The 23735-nt window shown below is 48.9% G+C and overlaps 1 protein-coding gene and 1 long non-coding RNA gene across 2 annotated transcripts; both read right to left on the bottom strand.

The window, feature by feature from the left end:
* Positions 1–2000: 2000 nt before the first annotated feature.
* On the bottom strand, positions 2001–23053 carry LOC122385751 (the record flags this gene model as incomplete). Its single annotated transcript, XM_043374236.1, has 3 exons — positions 23048–23053; positions 19833–20057; positions 2001–2190 (listed from the first exon to the last, which is right to left on the bottom strand). Coding segments are annotated over exons 1-3 (421 nt in total), but the record flags the coding sequence as incomplete, so codon positions are not given.
* Positions 9476–12894, bottom strand: LOC122385752. Its single transcript, XR_006257261.1, has 2 exons — positions 11853–12894; positions 9476–11254 (listed from the first exon to the last, which is right to left on the bottom strand). It is a non-coding gene; the product is annotated as an uncharacterized LOC122385752 (long non-coding RNA).
* Positions 23054–23735: the final 682 nt, after the last annotated feature.

Consider the following 23735-nt stretch of genomic DNA (forward strand, 5'->3'; position numbering starts at 1 on the left):
ACGACGGTGAACCGTAAAAAGGACAGGATGTGGATTGTGGGTTCCGCCAGCGACCTATTTGTTAACGACTGCAATTTAGTCTGATCCCGATACTTTTTAGTTGTGCCGAACTGTCACCTCTTGCATCATGATCGAATTAAGAAAAAAACTATCCGTATTAACAGACAGGAATTGTTGCAACATAGAGAATCGGTATTACAAGAGAAGCACCCAGGACTCAGGGGCGCGGGAACTACTTTCCGACTGGGGGGGGGGGGGGCACGCCATAATAGAGATTAACCTAGGGTACCCCCAAATCTAGTTTTCTCACCGGTTTTAGGCCACTTATTTTTCACCCCTCGGCTTTTTCAACAAAAAAAGAAAACAATTGCAAAAAAGTGTGGTATTCCGTCTCAAAGCTGTGGGGGCACCGCCCCCACGGCCCCAGAGTTGGGGGGCAGGCTGCCCTGCCCCCACTGCCCCCCCCCCCGGCTCCCGTGCCTATGCAGGTGAATGAGCCTACTTGACACTAAATGCAATGCAATTCGCATATGCAACAAACGAGATCACAATACTAAAGATTTTGAAGCCAGACGAATGCCTACCATTAACAAGTGCGATTGGCTAATCGATTGCAACAATCGTCCCATAATCTGATTCTAGAAACTAGAAAGCGGAAATGTGACTTCTATATTACTCGCAACAATGAGGCAGCTTGCATCATTTTGCTCGAGTTCCGAATAACACCTAGGTCAATAATTTACCGAAACGATTTTCCCTTCAAAGATTGAATGACATATTGAGCGAATGCGCTCTCCTGTAAAAGGAATAAGGAATAGAGCTGACGGGAGACGTTTTATGCAAACGACCAAATCGGACTCCTTCAAAACTAAATTGGGCCGCATAAAACCTCAAGACCTCGATAACAAATTAACATCATTCTCAACCAATCACATGGCATACCAAGGTCCTTCCATCAGCTACACTAACCCCAAAAGCAAATAACCACCAGAGCCTCCAAAGCCGTCAGGGGCGGGTCCACAAACGAGAACGGAACGCCAGAATGCCAGTAATCGGCCCGGAATGGAGCCGAGCGAGGCGATCGGTCCTGGATGACCCGCGGCCATCGGCCTCGTCAGGACCGGAGAATCTGGTTCAGGGCCGCCGCGGCCGCCGGTGGCTCTCGCCCCGGGCGAAAACCGCACGGCGAACCACGCGGAACCGGGCTCCTCACATCACCGGGCGATTTATCGCACCAGCGAAAATAACCCGGCCGGATACCGGCAATCGTTTCGATTTCAGTGGGACGGTGGCTGACACAGTTGTCACTAATGCTGGCTTTTTAGGGTTTTGATAAAACTGACAAACTTGTGTTTGGTAAAGATAAATGTTGCTTTTATTAAAGTTTAGTTCACGTCGCTCAAAATGAAATGACGTGAAAAACAGCAATTAAAGACGTAATTGAGCAACTAATCTTTACGACTAAATCATGCTTAGAATACAACCAAGCCAGGTCGAATACGCGGAATCATTGACTTGTAACCTGCTCATTGACTTCCGCTTCCAGCTATTCATCGAACAATGCTAGTCAAATGGCCATTAGGATTTACCGGATATCTGTGTGGGAGCACTATCATTCGAACAGCTCAATGAAGATTCATTGCCTTGTTGACATCATCATCCCCTGAACTAAGTAAGATCCAACCTACTGATGCCTGGAAGTGCATCTCGAACATCGCTTTACCAGGTCGTGAGGCACACAACAAACCAATTAACACGCGGTTCACTGTTCTGATGCCTGTAAACAACCGTTCGCAGCCAATCAACCACTGGCTAAAGACGCTGTTTCCGCTCAATAAACCTCAATCCAGCAGCTATGTAACCCCTTTCATTTACCTCATCCTTGACGTTTAGCAACAGTCAAAATACACATATCTGGTTATATAAGTCACGCACTCTTCAATTTAATAAGATAAAAACTCCCTCTCCCGGGAATCGAACCCAAGCCGCCTCGGACTCACCTTCTCGGCAAGTGAGTATGTTGCGATTGCGGCCAATCCACGTGCGCAGCTCTTCCAGCGCCCGCTCGCGGCCCTGTTCGTCCTCGTTGAGGTCCAGGCGGGCCTTCTCGAGAACGCACGGGCTCAGCGGCCGGGCCGGCGCGCCCGTTTCCTCCGTGAATGGCAGCTCACACTTGCCCATGGTGGAGACCTGCAGATGGAGAGAAGCACGTTAGTGGTCGGCACGAGATCGGAGGAAAACACGATCGCTTTGCTGAGCGATCACGATATCGATTGGATTCCATCATCGCAAATGTATCGTTTATCCTTTAATCGTTGCGGATGACTCCTTCACATACTGTTGCAAAGCACGCAGACTTCTTTATTCCAACGTATTTATGATGTAGCTTCCATCATTGCTATATCCAATGTTTTGCATTTCACATTCCAACAAGCGGCAGCGATACGACAAGGCAGCGTCCATAAGGGACTGTTTGGACTGTTTGCATCTGCTTGGACAAAGTCCGTTCTAACGCAGAAGTCGGTCCCTGTTTGGATTCCACTCGACTGGGTGCGTGTAGCGCAAGTGTTTGATCGCTTGTCACGGCTCTCCGACAAAGTGACACAAGTGTCAACCAAGCTATCGTAGACTCATCGCGACGGAAAGCTGATACACCGCGTGAAGCTTGATAAAAAGTTGAAAAATAAGCTGGATATGTAAACATATGCATCGTCGCTGAGACGTAGCGTATCAACGCACTGCAGACAGCGGTGCACGACAGGCATTAAATGTCCACTGGAGTTGCATATCGTACCCGGAACATATACAAATGATTGTAGAATAGGTATGCCTAAAGGATAAATATCTGGGAGAGTCCTCGGCAAACACACGATCACGATTGTCACTTAGTGCGAGACGCTCCCATCCCTTACCGTCGCTCAGTAGTCAACCGCTCACAAACTGCCCCAGACTCAGATTAGATAATCATACGAGACGGCAGCGCAGTCCCACATCACTCAGCACATACCGGCCCGGACGGCCTCCTCTCGAGACGCTCCAGTGTCGGTCGCTAGCACGAGCGGCGCTGCTGAGTGGACAGTCTGACCTGGAAACCACACCGTCCGAGCCCCACCGCCGGCGATGCAACCGCTCCAGCAGTTCTGACCGCGCCGACTAACTGCTACTCTGGGTGGCGCCGGCCGTCTATTCTGGGCTCCGGACAGTGTGCAGCGGACGTTTCCGCACGAACTTTGATCAGTGGTAAAGGAAATCAATTAACTGATCAATGACTGGAAAATCTATTTTTACCGCGATTGGAACAGCCAGAATAGTGCAGCATGAGTGGATACAAATTGCATGTCCATTAAACATTGGTCGTAGGTAAACTAAATAATACTCTAAGAGTAACGGTAAAGTGAAGATCGCTTGCTAGATATAACGCAATTCATTTAACGGTGTATTCGGCGACAATCGAGACAATTATAGCTTGATCATTAAAAAATGGCTTAGATGTCCCATCAGAACCTCTCCTTTCGCGATAGTTTGTCACGCGTCGCACCGTTGTTGTGCCAAGAGGCAGGTGCGTGTCCATGAGAATACCACCGCCCGGTCGCCCCCTCCGTGAGGTGACGGCCGGCCCGCCAGACCCACCCGTGACCACCCACCGTGACCGGACCGTCAGCGGCGCGACACACGGCGCACGGCACGGCAGTCACGGACTCACGAGCGCGCACGGCCCGCCGCCTCCTCCCCGTCCCGTGACCTCGCCTGAGCTCGTCCGCTGGGAGCGTGCTCCGCGCACGCACGCCGGTCACAGATGGCGGTGGAGGGACGCCTCGGTCGTGCCCCCCTCCCCCCACTGGTCTGTTAAACGCGTCACGGACGATGATTTAGTGTCACGGTGAATCCCCGTGTCCATTCGGATGGTAGTGAAATCCTCGAATGGATTTTAAGTAAAAACAGCGTCGCTAAAAGGTTGTGAATGATGAATACCTTGCGTCCTTTTATGGACTAAAAACCAGGACAGTAGCTTGACAAGATGCTTTCACTATCCTTGAAGCTTGAGGCCTCTTGCACCAAAGCACCTAGATAGATAGATTCTGCAAATATTTTCTTAGCCAGCTAGCCTACGGTGGTAAATCGAAGAGCTCCTATCCTATCTTACTCCTATCAACTACTAGAACTCCGAACTCAACTACTAGAAATAAAATCTTACTCGGTCGACCTGAGGCCGCGAGGAGATGTGTCAGGGACGGTACCGAGCGACAAAGCGCTGGTGGAGAGCGAACTGTCGGCGTGACGCCTCACACCCAGTGCGTGCGGCGGCCGCCGAAATTTCACCCGGACACCACGGCTTCATGGGAGTCGGGACGGCGCGACAATCGGCGAGATCGGACCCGCTGATAATGAATGGAGCCGGGGAAATGGAAGAAAACGCAGAGACCATAGATAACAGTAGAGATCGGCTGGGCGAAATATAAAAATATTAATAAATAAAAAACAGCAGCATAGCGTGCTTTCGAAGTTCCTAACCGACGGCTTTTTGCTTCAGTTTTCCATGCATGGTGTGCCGTTTCAAGGTTAAAAACGACAATGATCAAAGAACAGTCGAGTGCCGAACAAAATACAATTTCATCATCAGGTTCTTAAATGGAATAAAATCAAGCTGACCGATGCAATCGGTCTATCTCTATATCCAAAGTACCCATCTATCATCTATCCATCAAAGGTCTATCTCTATATCCAAATACCCAAAGTTTTTGACAAGCGCCATGTGCTTACCGACTCATTATTCAGGGTTGTTGTGGGTAGTTAGAAATCGCAGCGACAGAAGACGCCAGCGGTGAGTGAGGCCCACCCCTGTTTGACAGGCGCCATCACTTACAGCACGGAATAATTACTCCAGCATCTGTCTCTATAACAACGGACAGCAGGAAAGTTGTCGATGACATGGCCTCCCACAACTCGTGAGTGGGTATGATTTTACTTGAGTCGCATTTCGTCATATGCCCTTTACGTTCTAACTACATCACGCCGTATATCCACATATCCACCTATACATCTCGAAAACTTTTAGCAAATTATTAAAAGCCTGAGCACTAATGCCAAATAATACTGCCTCTAATTTATATGCATTGTCTACACTCCGCTTTATCCAGCATCGCCTCATTTCATCGTTACTCTAACTTTCAAGAAAATCTATTCAGCATATTTTTTCTCCGGAAAATCCAGCTCTGACTATTCACGAATGGCGAAACACGGCTACTGACACTATGGCCAAAGAGGCCGTTCCTCCACCGCCAGTCCGTATAAGGCTCCGACACCGCGAGCTGACAGCGCGACAGAGTTTCCCAATACCTACAAAACTACAGAACAGGCGGGAGGTCTCCAGCTGATCACACGCCGTCGAGACCGTTTGCGGAATCGAATTGGAAAGGCGTAACCCACGCCTCGCACCCTCTCCTCTCTCTCTCTCTCTCTCTCTCTCTCTCTCTCTCTCTCTCTCTCTCTCTCTCTCTCTCTCTCTCTCTCTCTCTCTCTCTCTCTCTCTCTCTCTCTCTCTCTCTCTCTCTCTCTCTCTCGCACAGCCACCCAGCCAGACGGCGTGGCGTTGTGAATGACGAAACGTCCCGCCTCATCCACGCGTCTCCGTCTCCCGTCCACCTAGACCGCCAGGGTTACGGGCAGCTTCGCGGAGTATTGCATCACCCCTCCCCCCCACCACACCTGGCCTCGTGTCTGAGACGGTCCCTGCGCCTCCGGGCGTCTGCGTGTGAGGGGGGGGGGGGGCAGGAGGTCACCCAGAAGTACGCTTCCGCGTCCCGACGCGCCCGGTTAGGCTCCTTCCCGTGCTCCGGGGCACGTATGGCCATGACGCTCCCCGATCGGCACGGGACGCTTTTTGCAGGACCACCGCCGCAGGAGGGAGTCTGACTCAGGTGAGGCTGCGAGAAGAAGAGTCACAAAGGTGAGAGGAGGGAGGTCAAACCGCTAAGGTGTTAGGAAGACCGAGGAGCTGGGGCAGGTAAGGTGAGAAAGGGAACTGACAAGTAAGGAGGGAGCTGGCTCGGACAAGACGTTACGAGGGATACAAATAAGACAGTTGGTTGTGTAAGTAATAGCTCTGGCGATGTCGCATTCAACCTGTGGGGGCACGACAGCCGGCCAGAAATGGTGGCAGCGGCGCGGCCGGGCGACAGGCACTGAGAGAGATAGTGGACCGATATCTCCTTTGGGTAGAGAACGGTTCGGCAACAGACGGGAGTGATGTCAGAGTGCTGCTCGTTTGGCCATCTGCTCCCGGACTAATTTGCTTAAGTAGAAAGAGAGGGAAAACCGGATGACATCACACGGCGATAGTAAAACGCCTCGGACACACAAAGGTTCGATACAAGTCCTCGGTGCTGCCAGCTTGCTAATTTGGATACACAAATAACGATAAATGCAATTGAGCATGGGGCTGACGATTGGACCCGTTATGCCTACATATAACGAAACAAAAAGCGACTACAAGAAATAAACGGGGTGCACACGCCCCACAGGCATAAATACATCGCCCCCACGCTGTACTCGTATGATATTCGTCAGACAAAGAACACTTAGCTGCAGCCGTATGTTTCGCGCGAACTGATCTTCGGCTGCTATACTAAGGGAAAATGACCTGGCCTCTGGGGTTTTAGAGCATTGTTCCTGTTGCGAGTCTTCATAAGTAACGCAAAATAACCGCTTAGCTTTACTTATGATAATAAAACCTTGCTTTCTCTGCTGCTAAAAATAGTAGGCACCATCATTGTTCACTTCGACCGCGCCGTCGACCCCCGGCCACAAGGCAGCCATCCGGCGGATGGGCCGGGCCGATTTCGATCGGGACCGCCGCCCGCAAACGGCCGCAACTCTTCCGTTTCTCTGCACACAAACAGTCCCAGATGTGTACCACCTCCTAACACCGATCCCGCACGTGACGAGAGCACCTTTGTTCCCTGCGACGGCGGCGACCGGTGCGGCAGCGACACGTTCAGAGGGACGCCATAACAACGGTTCGTTTGTTAGGGTCTTGTCCCCAAAGCAGCCCCCCCCCCCAAACAGCGAAGGCACACAGCACAGTGAGTAAGACGGAACAAACGACACAGGATCCAGGTAGGCGGCACTGTGTGACTGTGGCCCCCGCCTCGCCCCGCTTGGTTCGTGTGAAGGTCAATGAAGCCGGAAGTGTGGCGCCGCGCCGCCGCCTGTAGTTAGGGGGTTGAGTGGGAGGGCAGGGCTCGTGATGGAACGCATCACGGTACAGGATGGGATGATAGGATGACGGCGGGCCGACGAACCCGGTGGAACGTATCACGCTACAGGGTGGGATGATAGGATGACGGCGGGCCGACGAACCCGGTGGGACGTATCACGCTACAGGATGGGATGATAGGATGACGGCGGGCCGACGAACCCGGTGGGACGTATCACGCTACAGGGTGGGATGATAGGATGACGGCGGGCCGACGAACCCGGTGGGACGTATCACGCTACAGGATGGGATGATAGGATGACGGCGGGCCGACGGACCCGGTGGAACGTATCACGCTACAGGGTGGGATGATAGGATGACGGCGGGCCGACGAACCCGGTGGGACGTATCACGCTACAGGGTGGGATGATAGGATGACGGCGGGCCGACGAACCCGGTGGGACGTATCACGCTACAGGATGGGATGATAGGATGACGGCGGGCCGACGAACCCGGTGGGACGTATCACGCTACAGGGTGGGATGATAGGATGACGGCGGGCCGACGAACCCGGTGGGACGTATCACGCTACAGGGTGGGATGATAGGATGACGGCGGGCCGACGAACCCGGTGGGACGTATCACGCTACAGGATGGGATGATAGGATGACGGCGGGCCGACGGACCCGGTGTGCCCAGCCCAGCGTTCACCGGTGCCCAACGCAGCGTCAGGCTGACACAGCTGTATGTTTCCCATGCAACCAGCAACAGAAGCGAATTCAGTGGGCAGTGGCAATGCACTGGTGGCGGGAGCAGTGCCACAAGGCATTTCGATACAACATTCCAGCCCATGTTTTCTAGGACAGTGGCTTGACAGTTGACGTTGCCTTAGCAAGTGATGCATAACGCTATGCAGCTAGGGAGTGACGGTCAATGGGCAGCGCAGTGGTCCCGTGACTAAATAAGAGAACAATCAGAACTGCGCGGCGGTTAGTGCAATAGGCGGTATGACAGGTCAACGAAAGACTGAAGAGGCTACGACGCTTTACACCCTTACTGCGTAACTGAACATCTAGCATAACCAGTTTGAACCTTAGTCGCAACGGGCGCCTGAACAATAGGCACCGTCGTCTGAGACTGGTAGGTATTGTGCGCAGTAGATCTTTTAACTCCTGATTGCCACACGCAGGTGGCATGTTTATTAATCCCACCCAGAAATGACAAACAATGCCTCTGATTGGCCAGTTTTGGCTGACAGACGCAGAATATTTGTCAGCAATAGAATACTATGCTTTAGCACGTTTTCAATAATGACGCATCCGTTACATTTATAGGTTAGGGCAGCTAAAATATTGTAATGGATCTAGCATGTTAAATATAACATTTTTGGAAGCCCGTACAGATTGTTTCTAGTGAGTTAGGTGTTACAAAGTATTAAAAGAAATGATTGTTATCTGTTAAATAAAGAACAAAAGCTTTTAGCTACTAACATCCGCCTGACAGTCTCCAGAATCCTGCGTACGGGGACACCGCGGTGTCTGCTTCTCATGTTATCGCAATGGGGAAAAATTGAAATTTTAAATGAGTCAGTATCGTGTTAAGAAGTACTGATGCTTTCAAAACTAAATGCCTTTCAATTCAAATTCCAGAATATCCTTTCGCGGAAATAGCCCTTCTCAGCCTGTCTCTTAACGCTACAAGTCTGAACAGTGAGCGTCTCATGCGTTGCTCACGTATCGCGATAAAAAGGACGGTGTCATATAATCAAATGAACTTTTCTTATGCATAGAGCATTTGAAACCTCACACCAAACGCCTCCCTTCCTTGTTTTCCACTGCTGCCTTTCACATACCTTACCTAGTACCTACCCAATGACCGTTCCAGCTCGACGTTCCTTATCGACTGCCTCACATTCAACGGCCATATCCCACCTACGCTGAAAACCAATCGGAGGCACTTTCAATCGTCCCTTGAATAAAATTGCTACCTACACGCATTTAGAGGAGAACGAGGCCCAGAAAAGGCGTGCATAAAACGATCGGTTTCGGCCCCCATGGAATAAGCCAGGAGGTAAAATCACATTGATTGAAGAACATTTTCGAGGACATGATATCTATCAGATATTATTTTGCAAAGGTATTGTGAACATAACGTCCGCGTATCGCAGCTCTGAATCTGCTGGTGTCAGTCCCATGCAGCAGCCACCGGACCACTGCCCCGCCGCCTGCCGTTCGCTGATCATACAGGCCGGCTGTCCCAGTGTCTCATCAAACGATCACAGCTGACTCATTATTTATAAAATGCCAAACAAAAACAGACACCCAATATTATAGATCACGCCAGCTCTTTCAGTCATGCGCGTGGAGATATATCGGTAGTTTTCCTATCACAGATCACACTGAACAGAAGAAAAGCGTACACACGCAGCAATAAATAATGCATTATCAAGTACACCGATCGATGCATCGTGGAATACACCGAAAAAATACATCACTGCTTTAACGTTCCCCAGGTGGGTGGGCCGTGGGGGCGTTTTTGGTCACACCTGACAATTTTGTGCTTGCATAGATAAAACGACACGAAACTTAGTATAGCTTATGTATAATGCATCGATTCGCATCAATTGTGAAAAAAGTAACCCCATGTCACCTAAGGTCAGGTCAGGTCACCATGAAGTAGAAGTTTGAAACTCGAGCTATTGCATGAGAGAATCAGTACCAACATCTTGAATATCTTTAATTTTGATATCGGTGGTGACCTAGGGTCAGGTCAGCTTTGCGACGTCTCCAGTTTCAGTCAGTATGAGGAACTCGAAATGTTCTGCTTTTGAAACAAAAGCACTCAAGCATCGGGATCTATCGTATGCTCCTGAGGTCATCTCAGGTCATGTAACGCCTCCCAACAGTTTATTTTTGTACATCGATTTTAGATGGAACGTGGCCAGAGCGCTAAAAGCATCATAATCATAGGCGGCGGAACAGGCCGAGGGCACCGGGGCACCGTGCCCCCTTTGATTTCGGCATTTTAACATTAGCCCTATGGGCGTTGCATGGAAAGAATGAGACCAAAAGTCGGCAATGCCCCCTTAATTGAAGGTGTTCCGCCGCTACTGATGTTAATCTCAATTTCAATGTAACGAATCAATGACATGCAAAATGGCATTTTCTGCGACATTGACCTGAGGTCAAATTTATTAAGCTGACCTTGTTAGGCCAAGAAGACGAGAGAAACGCAGTGCTGGTAAAATCAACGTAATAAAAGGTTGGTATCAGTTAAAAAAAAAAGAAAGAAAAGACGACTTCCGAAGCAAGCCGATTGTTCAGTTTTTGCCCTTTGGAGGCTTAACCCTAGTTGACCTTAGCTCAAATCTGACAACCTGAAAGATTTTCGAAAGAGCTATCGAATTCGCTTTTCCGCGGCGCTGTAGCTTCTTTGGTTCCCGAATTATGAACCAATTTGTGAAGTTGTCAAAATCGGGGGCCAAAATTCGTCATCATTTTACTTTTGGTGACCTCCAGTGACCTCAGCGATGACCTGATCAAAAATGACCTGTATGATTCTGAAGAAAAATAGCGATCTATAGATTGATTTTACTGCGTCTTTCCAGCTTTGCTACATTCCAAGATAACCTGGTGTGGCCGAATACACCTCCCCCCCCCCCCACCAAGTTGGCTGAGGGCCACCCGGGCGCGGGTTAATAACATGGCGCAACAGGTTTTGTTATCAACTTGTCCTTTTCACACATAGGCGACACTAGATATCACAGCCAACGCCTATCACCAAACTGGTGGTGGGCTTTGGCCAGCGATCGCCGATCGGGGCCAACGCGGGCTCTTACTCGTCCACAATCAGCAAGAATGATGAACTACAGCTGCTCCAGACCGGCCACTTCAATCCAGCGTGTAATCTTCAGTCCACATCAGAACCACTAGTGAAACTCTACTGAGTGGGCCAACTGCACTGCATCTTTGACCTCCTTTGCAGCTCTGGCTTTTTAGAATTTGAACAGCCTTCTCTTTCCCACCCTTCTGTGCTGATGAATGATGATCCTTTGGAAACCTGGAAAAAGACAGTACAGACTCAGGGAGATGAAACTGTCTTGCTATGGGTCTGTTCCAGTCGCACTTCCTAACACATCTAAACTCCTCAAAGAGTAAGATAGAGGAGGTTGGAGCAGGGCCCTTCTTGGCTTTGTAGGGGCGAAAGCTGCCACTGGAACAGGGAAGCAATCTTGGAGGAGTTAAGAGGTGTTAGGAAGTGCGACTGGAACAGACCCTATGACAATGTCTGTGCATAGAGCAAGCAGATGGTAGAAGTGGTCAATTGGTGAGTGGAACAAATGCAGATGTCAGGAAAGCAGTCATATTTTGTGATAGACATGATGCAGATGTTGGCCAAGCTGACAAAGCAGATATAATTACCAGCTTGTTATACTAGTCTATAACTCATCATATTTTCATGTTTAACAGAGGGAATATAATGTAAAAAAAAAGCCTTAGCCAGATGAAAGTAGATAATATAAGTTCTATAGAAAAATGTTTATGCAAGTAATGTAGGATTTGTGGTTTTTAGAGGCTAGGTAAATGTGTTCCCTGTTCAACAATTCTTCAGCATTCAGACATTGATGTCAATGTACAATGTACATGCATCAACATACCTGTTGTGAAGTGATTCTGGGCTGCTTTCCTGAGCAGTTGATGGCCACCACTGGAATCTTAAAAACACAGCTAATTTTTTCCATTTTGTTAACTATGACTGAGGATCTTCTGTGCTGAAAGAGAGATAGACAATAGACATCAGCTGATAGACATTGTACAATGTACAACTCATTTGTGAAGCAAGATCAATTCCATTTAGGGGTAGGTCATAGGATAATGGTGACATGAATGAATTTCAGTTTTCACTTTTCACCAGTCCAGGTACCTGGTGACAAAATGAAATATTGTAGGAGGTATCAATGATAATGTTTCTGGTAGAAAATGCAGGCATTTTAGAATTCAGTTGAAGCTTTAGATGGAGGATTTTTGGAAAATATTTGCCACCAATAACATTGGAATTTGGAATCTCAGAAACAAAAATCAAATCTTACTTGATGTCAAAAACAAATCAAACTATTACCATTGAGCACCAAGCAGCATGCTGAGTAGTCATTCACTAAGACATATGCATGTTACACATGGCTACAGTACTTTGAAATAGCTTTTATAAAATGTATGCACTCATGTAATCTTAACATGTAAAATGTCAGCTAAAACTTGTTTTACACTAAACCTGCTAAGCCAAGAAAAAAAGATAAATATGAGAAGCCCAAAACAAGTTATTGAAAATATAAACACAGGTAACGTTACAACAAAACTGAGTCAAAACACTCAAAACTAAGTGTTTCAATGAACGCAAGATTAATGTGTGTCACAGAAGCAGCTGTCCACTGTAAAGCAGAGTGGGCACAGCATGGTGAAAGCAGGAAGTGGTGCACAAAACTGAATTAAGAAGAGTGCCCGACGACACAAAACCCATGTAATGGAGGGACCTAATAAAATTGTATTGTATTGTATTGTATTGTAACTGTATCTACCTACATCCCTTTACATGTAGGTACTTACAAAATTTGAGCACAATCAGCCAAAACTTAACTGTGAAGGAGGCCATGCCCACTCGCACATGAGAGGTGTGCAAAAACATGCCTGTAATACCTTATGCCTAGATAGTAGATACATAATGATGAAAATGTGTTGTGTCTGTGTGCCTGTTTAGTGGCATGACGTGAGTCGTGACATGACTATTATCAATACCTGACAGTACAATTATCATGATATTATCATTATTGCAATTGTAATAACAAATGATCAATTGAACTTTTCTTCTCACTTTATATAGCCAAAATACCTGAGATTTTTAATATCAAGTTTGCGTACTCCAAAATCGTAACTTCTGCTTCCTCCAGTACTTTATAAGTTTGCGCAAGACTATTATCCATTAGATGTAGGGACGATCATGACCATTTGACTAAAAAATGGTTCACTTGGTTCTTACAAGCCTGTTAACTCACTACACAAGGGGAGGGGGCACTGCAAAAGGGTGTGGAAATCGCCACATTTGTCTCATGATGTTTGATGCATAATAATCGGCATCAAAATATCGTCGTATTAGTATGCAAGGTCACCAAAGAATGAGCAAACGTTATTTATCAAATATCAAAGGAAATTGGCAATATCTAGCACAACGAAACACATAATTCAACACCTAACGATGCCTACCGAGTCCCCGATACCACCATGGCGACCAAGTGGCGACCGCTCAAGTCCAACTGGCCGGCAACTGGCCAATCAGGGAGCTTGTTTGTCATTTCTGGGTGGGATTAAAAAACATGCACGCAGGTGCACCGCCATACATAATAGTTAATACATATACAATAAACAATTACAGACGCATCGGTGTTGCACATTAACGTGTACCTACATTTGTTAGTCACCATGATAAGCGCTGGTGAGTTAGCGTTGTGGTGGTGGGCTGGACTTTTTGTCCGCCACAAATTCAGCTACGCAGGACCTATCCTCATGTGCCTGACGAATAACAGCCGTGACACAAATGTCACAAATCACAACACAATAGCGCTCCTAAATGGCACCAATGACGGAACAATTAGTGCCATTTGGTGTTCAGTACGCCACGGAGCGTTGGCTGTCCTCAACGTGTCCTGACCTTGGCTGGACTCTTGTTTACGATATATTGCGGAATCGGCCGGTCGGCCGGCCGACGTGAGGCCGCCCGAGGCCACTCTTTGTGTGAACAGTGGGAGGACAGTAAACAGACCCCTCGCGCTGTGTGCGTGCGTGAGTGTGTGTCCGACGACCTCCCCGGCCGTTGCCGTCTGTCGTGAGGACCGTCGCCTCACATGACAATTGAGTCATGTTGGGAGAAAATGTGGACAAATAGTGGAAGTGTTGCCAGGGGCGGCGCCACGGGTTTTCGATAGGGGGGACGGGGACCTGCCTGATCGAAAATCCCAAAAGTAGATACTGATCGTGTATGCAAAAAAAAAAAAAACGAGGCACGTTACGCCGCGAAACTTGGTAAAGCCCAAAACACATCGAATGGTGCATCCCGTTTCCAAACTTATCCTAGGACACCTAAGATCGATCACCTTTTCAAGCATCCTTGCCTCTAAATCAAAATTTGCAGTCTTGCCAACTCAAAGCTGGTTTCCTACAAGCTGCGAATTACTTAGGTATGATGAGTAGCAGTGCCAACCATTCTTACGTTTCGTACTTTCAAATTTTCAATCTTACGTCTGGTCAGCTTCATGGCTTCACCATCATTATATAGTCATGGAGGAAAAGTGGGAATGTCTTCTGCTCTGACAAGTGCGCCAAAACTGCAATATAATTTCAGAATCATGACATCACCACCACCACCTGATCCATATGCAACGGGCAGGGTGCAGCTAATGGCTAGCCGTCAGTGGTCATGTCATCGGTGGTCACTCAAAAGGTCATGCTAGGTCATGGAAGGTCACCAGCCATTATTTGATCACACTTTCTGATGGATTTTACTTACCAAGAGCTTCGCGGGAAAAACGAGCGCATGCATCGTTGAAAAAAAAAAATGCGTGAAAGGGTCTCAGGTCCGGCGACCTCTGCAGGTGAAATGCCCCAGGGTAGGATTCCGATTTTCACAGCCGCTGACGTAAGAAGGGGAGTGGGGGGGGGGGGGGGTTGGCTCGATTAGACCCCCAGCCGTTCGGTCGCCGACCGAACTTAGTTTTGCAGAAAAAAACGAGTGCTATCGAACCCCTTGACAAGAGGGAGCCGATGCTACCCAATTATAAGGTCTTGGGCTACTGCGTGCTTTTTTTGGTCCTACCTGTGATCTATCCGAACACTTCTCCCCACAAGTGCTGGGGTTAAATGGCATAGATTTCAAATGGTTCCTGTGGTAGAACTGCCATGCTTGAATTCGACTAATTAGGAATGGAAAATATCCATATAGTAGCGGAAATCTATGGAATTTCAGTAAACTTGGTTTTGTCGGCAATGGGGTCTGGCAGTGGGGTGGGGAGGTAATAACCCTGCCTGGCGCCCCAAAAAGGGGGGGGGGGCACGATCCCCGAGGCCCTGCCGATCACCTTATAACTACAGGCATCACAGCTCCACACCTTTTGCAGATGGCCAGGACCCCCTGCGATACATCACAACAGCAATCTTTATTCAGAACCTGCCTTGATTAACCAACGATGCATTAAATGCGACGGATAACTCTACAATGCATTATTATCAACTATTGAACGGGACTCGCCGATAGGGGGTACTGTACCCCCCTAACTTTCGATAGCGGGGGACCTGTCCCCCCCGTCCCCCCCGGTGGCGCCGCCCATGAGTGTTGCACATTACATTACTTTGAATTTGCTATCTTACCCTACCAAGCCGTCATTCCGGACCGTAATTGGCGCGATGATGACAAGTGCAATGAGTTCCGGCAATTTACGACAACAACTACCGAAACACAAATCACTTAATTCCTTACAGTCGTTGGATAAAAGCATGTAATTCGACAGTTTGCAGTCCCGGGTTAACGTCCAGTCGCATCCACATCATATCCGTCATCACCACAGTCGACAGGAAGTTATTATCGAGGGTAGCGTGAGCGAGTAGTAAAGTAATCTTGGCGTGAGCAACCAGTACTCCGGACCTCACTAATCGGCGTCACACAAACAGCGGAACGTCACTGCGTCACATCACATCACTGAGCCCGTCACGGTCCCAGTGACATCCGGTGACATAGTTGACAGGTCAAACATGACAGAGCGAAAATGACTTGTCATACTGCAGCGAGTGAGCTCGAGCATCCCTGGACTTCAGGCGCACATAACCCTGGATATGAGGCGTCCTGAATTCCTGATGATGATGATGATGATGAATTGGGGATTTTGGGCGCCCGGACTACAGTGGTCATCGGCGCCCATGTCCTGAATTCCTAAACGCCGCAAACGGCAAGCCTGAATTTATCCACAAATACAGTCTTACAGAACAGATACGTTATCAGATATCGGTCCGACCTGGAAAGAGGTCATTCCTCGAACGACTGTGTACCGCACTGTCGTAAGGCGGCCCCACTCCCCTGTCGTTACCGTAAGAGCACGCGCGTCTCATCGGTCCCCCGTGTCCGTCGCTCACTCTCAGCGATCGATCCCGGAGGGCTGGGACGCGACGAGCAGCCTACCCCACTAGAGCGACCGGGACAGACGTCTTCGATGTCGAGTACGCACTAAAGAAATTTTCTAAACCTGTTTAATTTTCATATCAATCAACCACATTCTAGACCCATTTGGAAACTGAGACTGTAATACAAATGATGTATTTATATCGAAAAGAGACAAAGGTAGCCAGTCAGCATACAGAGACTGCGGTCTGTGGGCCGTAAATCCGTCAGCTCTACGCACAATACGCAGTTGGCCCGAGGCCAACGACCCCGGGCAGGGGCGGGGGCGTAAACAGGGGGGGGGGGAGGAAGAGAATAAACAGCTGCGAGGGGAGGCCGTTGACTGACGGCGGAGGCGAGCCTTGCGGCCACCGCACAAAGCGGGCAAGTCAGCGACTAAGAGCGCTCCATGCATGCAATAGAATGGGCCATACACTAATGGTGTGATTTATGAATGAATGAAATGCGTGTTATTGAAAAGGTTTCTTGTCGTGAGTCTTTTATCAGTCTCCATCAATACTCCATACGGCATTAGTTATCATTTATCAATTTAGTATGGCTGCTACCCAGCCAACCCGAGTCAGTTGCATGGCCTTGCTCTTGTCTTTCTGCTGCCACCACAAAATCTGTCACCGTCTTTCGACTTTCGGATGGACCATCGGCATTAATCAAATCCACAATTTGCCAGGTTACACCACGCCGCCTAATCACGAAATCAATGGAAACTCAACACAATCCTCTCTTTCCCAGGCAATCGACTAGCGAACTCCTCTTCATAGTCTTCATAGTCATAGTCGATCCCACGGAGAACAATGACAAATGCCAGGACATCGTAATCGGTTACATCAGACCCAGGGTCACTGAAATTAACGAACTACTCTTTCTCTTCTGAGATTATTCGGTTCACATTGCGAGGATAAAGACCACGATCCTTTGTACCCATCGATTCCGTGAGTCAATATCAATTATCGAGATACTACAATCGCTAAGATTAATGCATCTTTTCCAAAGAGATCCAAGTCAGGCGGGCTATATCACCCCCTTCAGGCGCTTCTATGAACTCTCTTGATTCAGTGGGTCAGTGCATTTCAACTCGCGAGGTAGGAAACCCTCTCTTTTTCTCCTCCAAACAAGCCCGCGTCAGGTGAGCGCGAACGGACCGCGCCGGCGCAGACAGATCTGATTTGCCGCACGGTGGTCCGTCCGTTGACGAAACCCCCTGAGACCCGTCTTTGACATCACTTTCACTGAATCGCTAAACGCCGCGCTGGGAACGGTCCGACAAACGGTGTCGTAGCGAGTGACACAGCCAAAGGGAGGACATCTGCTAGTTTTTATCAATCGCAAACAGCAGCTGCTGTATTGGATGGGGACTGAGGAGCGAGCTGAACGCACAGATATAGCACGTTTGGAGTCAGGACAAGAGAAAAAAGAGCGCCGTTACAGAACAATAGGTTACAGTGGGCATAAAAAGGGCAATGGGAAACAATTGAGAAACAATGGCCATTGATGCATACGAGACACCGAATGCAGCGAGCGCACGGGTAACGTGCATGAGCTTGCCATTTCCCCATCACTTTACTTTACAGTGTGATCAATGCGCTAGGCGCATAAGTGACTTTTTAGACATCATGCATGGCATGTGCGCACATTTTGTCCCTGGAAGATAAATCGAGCGGTGCAATTTTAATCAGGGACGAGCTCAAGGCCTGTCTCTAGTAACTGGATGCAGTAATGACCTCGCCGACAGATCCCAGACTCCACCGAGTTGCCTACCCAGTTGCTTTGTATGAAGGGAGCTAGCAGATGCCCTATACCCTCTGACGCGGGGCCAGAGATGTACCGAAATGCCGTGCTTTCCGTCTCCTGCGCTCAATAATATAAACGCCGTGGAATGGATATGGCAGCACCGGCTGAAGTTCAGCTGCAGCAAACGGCTATCAAATGCAAAATGGTTTAACGCACTTCAGTCCATCGTATGTTGACGGTCCAATCATTTCGTTGACTTGGATAACAGTTAGTCGGCACCAGAATCACTGTAAATGTTACCAAATGCCGTGAATAGAATAGTACGGCATTTGATCAGATTGGACCCTGGGCGCTGTATTTACATTCGCGAGTCGTGACATTTTTCGGGCACGAAAACTCTCCAACGAAAAAAAAGTCCAAACCAAGGCACTATACCTTCGTGAGACGATGACGAATCTGTTCCATCGATTGTCCGTTCACGGTCCCATTCCAGCAAAGAACCAGTCATCCCAACAATGTCTCGCACCGCATTTCTGACCCACTAACATCAATTTCTCTTCAAACATTTTTTGTAACATCTTAAAGAAATCCATGAAATAAAGGAACTGAATCGGCTTGACGAGGAACGATTTGCAAAAATTGTGACTAGAGGTTTTTTAGATCAATCATGGAGACTTTTCAATGCATATAGCTATTACAGCACTGCACAAAGCACAATCAACGCTGTGTATCAATTTGTAACGCCCCATCAAAAGGATTCGATATCGCGTGGCACTCCGAAAATCTATGACAGGTTCACGGTGATCCCACTCCCAACTCTCGGGAAGCTTGCAACTCGTAAGAGCCTTTTCACGACTCACGGCGACTCACCCTAGAACCCTTACAAGCCAACTGTGACCCATTCACGGATCAAGGTCCTCTCACGACTCACGGAATCTCCTTACAATCCAAGCACGACTCACGGATTCCTCTTACCGAATCACGAAATCCAATCACGGCTCACGGGAGGCGAGCAGAGGTCCCACCCGACCTGGATCCGTCCCGGCACCGGGCACACCCAGGCGCGGCCGGGCCGTCGGGACGAGGTATGTGTGTCAGTCTGTCGGCCAGGATCGGTATCCAACGGCCGAGAACGGGAACAACGTTCACTGATAACTGTCCGTTTGTGACTACTGAGGTCCAAAACGGGTACCGACAAAACGGATAATTTAGAGGAGCAAACGGAGTACCGATCGCACTGAGCGAACGATCACTCGGCGGGAATCCAGCGCCACAGTGGGTTGCTACAGATACGGCATTGCCGCATTCGTGTCACCGGAGCGTGACGCCCCTTTCGTTTTCATTCCGGGCCAGGTCACCCACAAAACGCCGGCATGGCAACAACCAGAGGGCTGTTCACGGGCCCTGTGTGCGGTCGGACCGCACACAGCCTCAAAGCTCCGCCCACTTCGTCCCTACGTCAGCCTTCCGTCACCGCACACAGCGATCGCTGTGGCCGGTCGGGACTGGCCACAGCGGACCGTCCACCGCACGCAGCCGTGACGTCAGAGCCGCCTACCCATCCCCTACCCCTACGCCTGCTGGACGCACCGCACACAGCGCACGCAGCAGTGTGCGGTGCCCGTGAACACCCCTCTGGTTTGCCTCGAGAACGTCAGCGCGAACCTCGGGAAGGCCGAAGGGACCGTACCTTTGATGTTGAGCGGACAGTGGTGGGTCCAGTCGATCCCTCGTTCTTAGCACGGGGAGACAGTATCTCGGAGCGGTAGCCCGGCTCCCACCCCACACCACACCAAAGGGTCCACTGGAGCCGCCGGTGCCGACGGACGGAACAGCTGACGGCAGCAGACAGCCCGGCGGAGCTGCTGACACCTAGCGGCCGCGACGGCAAACAGCCGGGAGCAAAGGAGCGGGGCTACCGACATCTATCGACGGAAACAGAACCTCTGGTGTAGACGAATTCCTCGGTATGTGCGAGCAGCAGCAGGAGCAAAGATTACGTGACAAAAGATCGTAAGACAAAAGATCTCATGGAAAAGGATCGTAGGAAAATGATCGTAATATAAAGATCGTATGTCGCAAAAGATCGTACGACCAAAGATCGTAAGCAAAAGATCGTAAAGCAATGGATCGTATGAAAAAGATCTTAGAAAATGCATCGATAAATCAATAGCATTTAGCAATCCTATAGTTTGTTTCAAGATTTGCATTTTGCAATCGTGGTTGCGGAATATCGACAACATTTTAGGAGCAAAAGGTGGTGCCGCATTTTTTTGTCCTCCAGCCCCCACCCCCTCCCCTACCCGGCGCCGCGAGTGGAATAACGAAGGACACCACAGGTCTAACAGAGGCACCACAGGCCTGGCAAGGGCATCATCAGCCTCGCAGGGACACATTGGGCCTGTCAGGTGCACCAAGTGCCAGTCGGGGGCACTTCAGGCTTGTCACGGGCACCACAGTCCTGTCAGAGCCCAAGGGCACCAGCAACCTAGAAGGGGCACCACAGGCCTGCCAGGGGCACCACCACAGGTTTGTCAGGCACCACCGGCCTCGCAAGGGCACCATGGGCCTGTCAGGGCCTGTCACCACCAGCCTCTCGTTGGCACTTCAAGCTTGTCAGGAACACTACAGGCCTGCCAGGACCCATGTGCAAAAAAAAAAAACTGAAAATAGGGCAACACCTAAATGAAGTGGTCGAAACCAAAATTCGAGATCCGCTGAGCTTTTTTATTTTGGGTATAAGTAGGGGCACCACTTCGATTCATGACCCTCCCCTAGGAGTTTTCCTGGATCCGCTCCTGTACAGTCTGTCTTAAAAGTACCGCGCAAAGTGACTGTGGATCCATCAAGCCTGACTGAGGAAGGGCCTGCTATAATTTTAAAGTCACCGAACCATTGGACCTGGGGAATGGACGAGGATGTCCATTGCTTCGGTGGCTCAAATTTAACAGTCCTTCATCGGCCAGGCTTGATGGATCCACCGTCACTTTGCGCGGTACTTTTAAGACAGACTGTACATGCGTGCTTGTGCACCTGGGGGCTTTGGGGTGCCCCTTTTGGGATGCAGAAGTAAGGGATGCAAAAATGATATACACATCCACACCCAGGGGCGGCGCCACGGGTTTTCGATAGGGGGGACGGGGACCTGCCTGATCGAAAATCCCAAAAGTAGATACTGATCGTGTATGCAAAAAAAAAAAACGAGGCACGTTACGCCGCGAAACTTGGTAAAGCCCAAAACACATCGAATGGTGCATCCCGTTTCCAAACTTATCCTAGGACACCTAAGATCGATCACCTTTTCAAGCATCCTTGCCTCTAAATCAAAATTTGCAGTCTTGCCAACTCAAAGCTGGTTTCCTACAAGCTGCGAATTACTTAGGTATGATGAGTAGCAGTGCCAACCATTCTTACGTTTCGTACTTTCAAATTTTCAATCTTACGTCTGGTCAGCTTCATGGCTTCACCATCATTATATAGTCATGGAGGAAAAGTGGGAATGTCTTCTGCTCTGACAAGTGCGCCAAAACTGCAATATAATTTCAGAATCATGACATCACCACCACCACCTGATCCATATGCAACGGGCAGGGTGCAGCTAATGGCTAGCCGTCAGTGGTCATGTCATCGGTGGTCACTCAAAAGGTCATGCTAGGTCATGGAAGGTCACCAGCCATTATTTGATCACACTTTCTGATGGATTTTACTTACCAAGAGCTTCGCGGGAAAAACGAGCGCATGCATCGTTGAAAAAAAAAATGCGTGAAAGGGTCTCAGGTCCGGCGACCTCTGCAGGTGAAATGCCCCAGGGTAGGATTCCGATTTTCACAGCCGCTGACGTAAGAAGGGGAGTGGGGGGGGGGGGGTTGGCTCGATTAGACCCCCAGCCGTTCGGTCGCCGACCGAACTTAGTTTTGCAGAAAAAAACGAGTGCTATCGAACCCCTTGACAAGAGGGAGCCGATGCTACCCAATTATAAGGTCTTGGGCTACTGCGTGCTTTTTTTGGTCCTACCTGTGATCTATCCGAACACTTCTCCCCACAAGTGCTGGGGTTAAATGGCATAGATTTCAAATGGTTCCTGTGGTAGAACTGCCATGCTTGAATTCGACTAATTAGGAATGGAAAATATCCATATAGTAGCGGAAATCTATGGAATTTCAGTAAACTTGGTTTTGTCGGCAATGGGGTCTGGCAGTGGGGTGGGGAGGTAATAACCCTGCCTGGCGCCCCAAAAAGGGGGGGGGCACGATCCCCGAGGCCCTGCCGATCACCTTATAACTACAGGCATCACAGCTCCACACCTTTTGCAGATGGCCAGGACCCCCTGCGATACATCACAACAGCAATCTTTATTCAGAACCTGCCTTGATTAACCAACGATGCATTAAATGCGACGGATAACTCTACAATGCATTATTATCAACTATTGAACGGGCCTCGCCGATAGGGGGTACTGTACCCCCCTAACTTTCGATAGCGGGGGACCTGTCCCCCCCGTCCCCCCCGGTGGCGCCGCCCATGTCCACACCCATGTGCTGGAGCCTCAAGGAAAGGAACAGGACAGCGGAGTCCTTTCTGTCAATGCGGAAATTTAACCATCAGCTATTAGCCATCTAAGTTCTGAAATAACATCATGTATGGTCGAGCTTACGACGGCCACTTACTACGCGAACACATAAATTGATAAGCTTTGTATGCGCTGGAGTTGGGCTGCAACATGTGAATATCATATTTTGACTGTATGATCTTTATCTCATACGATCATTTACCTCGACGATCTTTTGCGAATACGATCTTTCGTCTATATGAACATTATACTGTACGATCTTTATCCCATACGATCTTTTGGCATACGATCATTTTCCTTGACGATCTTTTGCGAATGCGATATTTTGTACATACGAGCATTATGTCGTACGATCTTTATCCCATACGATCTTTTGGCATACGATCATTTTCCTTGACGATCTTTTGCGAATACGATATTTTGTCCATACGAGCATTATGCCGTACGATTTTTATCCATTACCATATTTTGCATACGATCAACTTCCTACGATCTTCTGCTTTACGATCTTTTGTCCGGTTACCAGGAGCCAAATTACTTCAGCAGAAACCGAACACCGCATGACAATTAGACCTGCACAGCATCAACAATCGGCATATGAGTTATCACCCGTAGCGCATCCATTGATCAAACACGTACTAAAAGCCACAATGCATAATGCATGCATTTCATAATGAAAGCAAGCCAGTTTAATAGCGGCAAAAGATGACACGATGTTATCCAGCCCATTACTAAGTCACAACGACCCCATTTTCTTACACTGCACCGTGCTAATGCTATTGAATGGTCGCAGTCATTGTGTCCATTCAATGACTCTAGATTGCGATGCAAAGCAAAGATCGTCTGCGGAAAATGGGACTATTATGATAGCGTTTAGCCTTTCAGTTGACTGTTGAACCCTGAGTGATTTATCGTGCCATAAGTGCAGCGTGGATGAAAGATATTCCTTCTTCCATGGCTGCAGTGTCAGTTGGCGCAGGATGATTTACTATGTCGACTATGTCGGTGGATGAAAAGCCGATT

The sequence above is a fragment of the Amphibalanus amphitrite genome, unplaced genomic scaffold, assembly GCF_019059575.1.
Source record: "Amphibalanus amphitrite isolate SeventyFive unplaced genomic scaffold, NRLGWU_Aamphi_draft 000229F_arrow, whole genome shotgun sequence".
Lineage (NCBI taxonomy): Eukaryota > Metazoa > Arthropoda > Thecostraca > Balanomorpha > Balanidae > Amphibalanus > Amphibalanus amphitrite.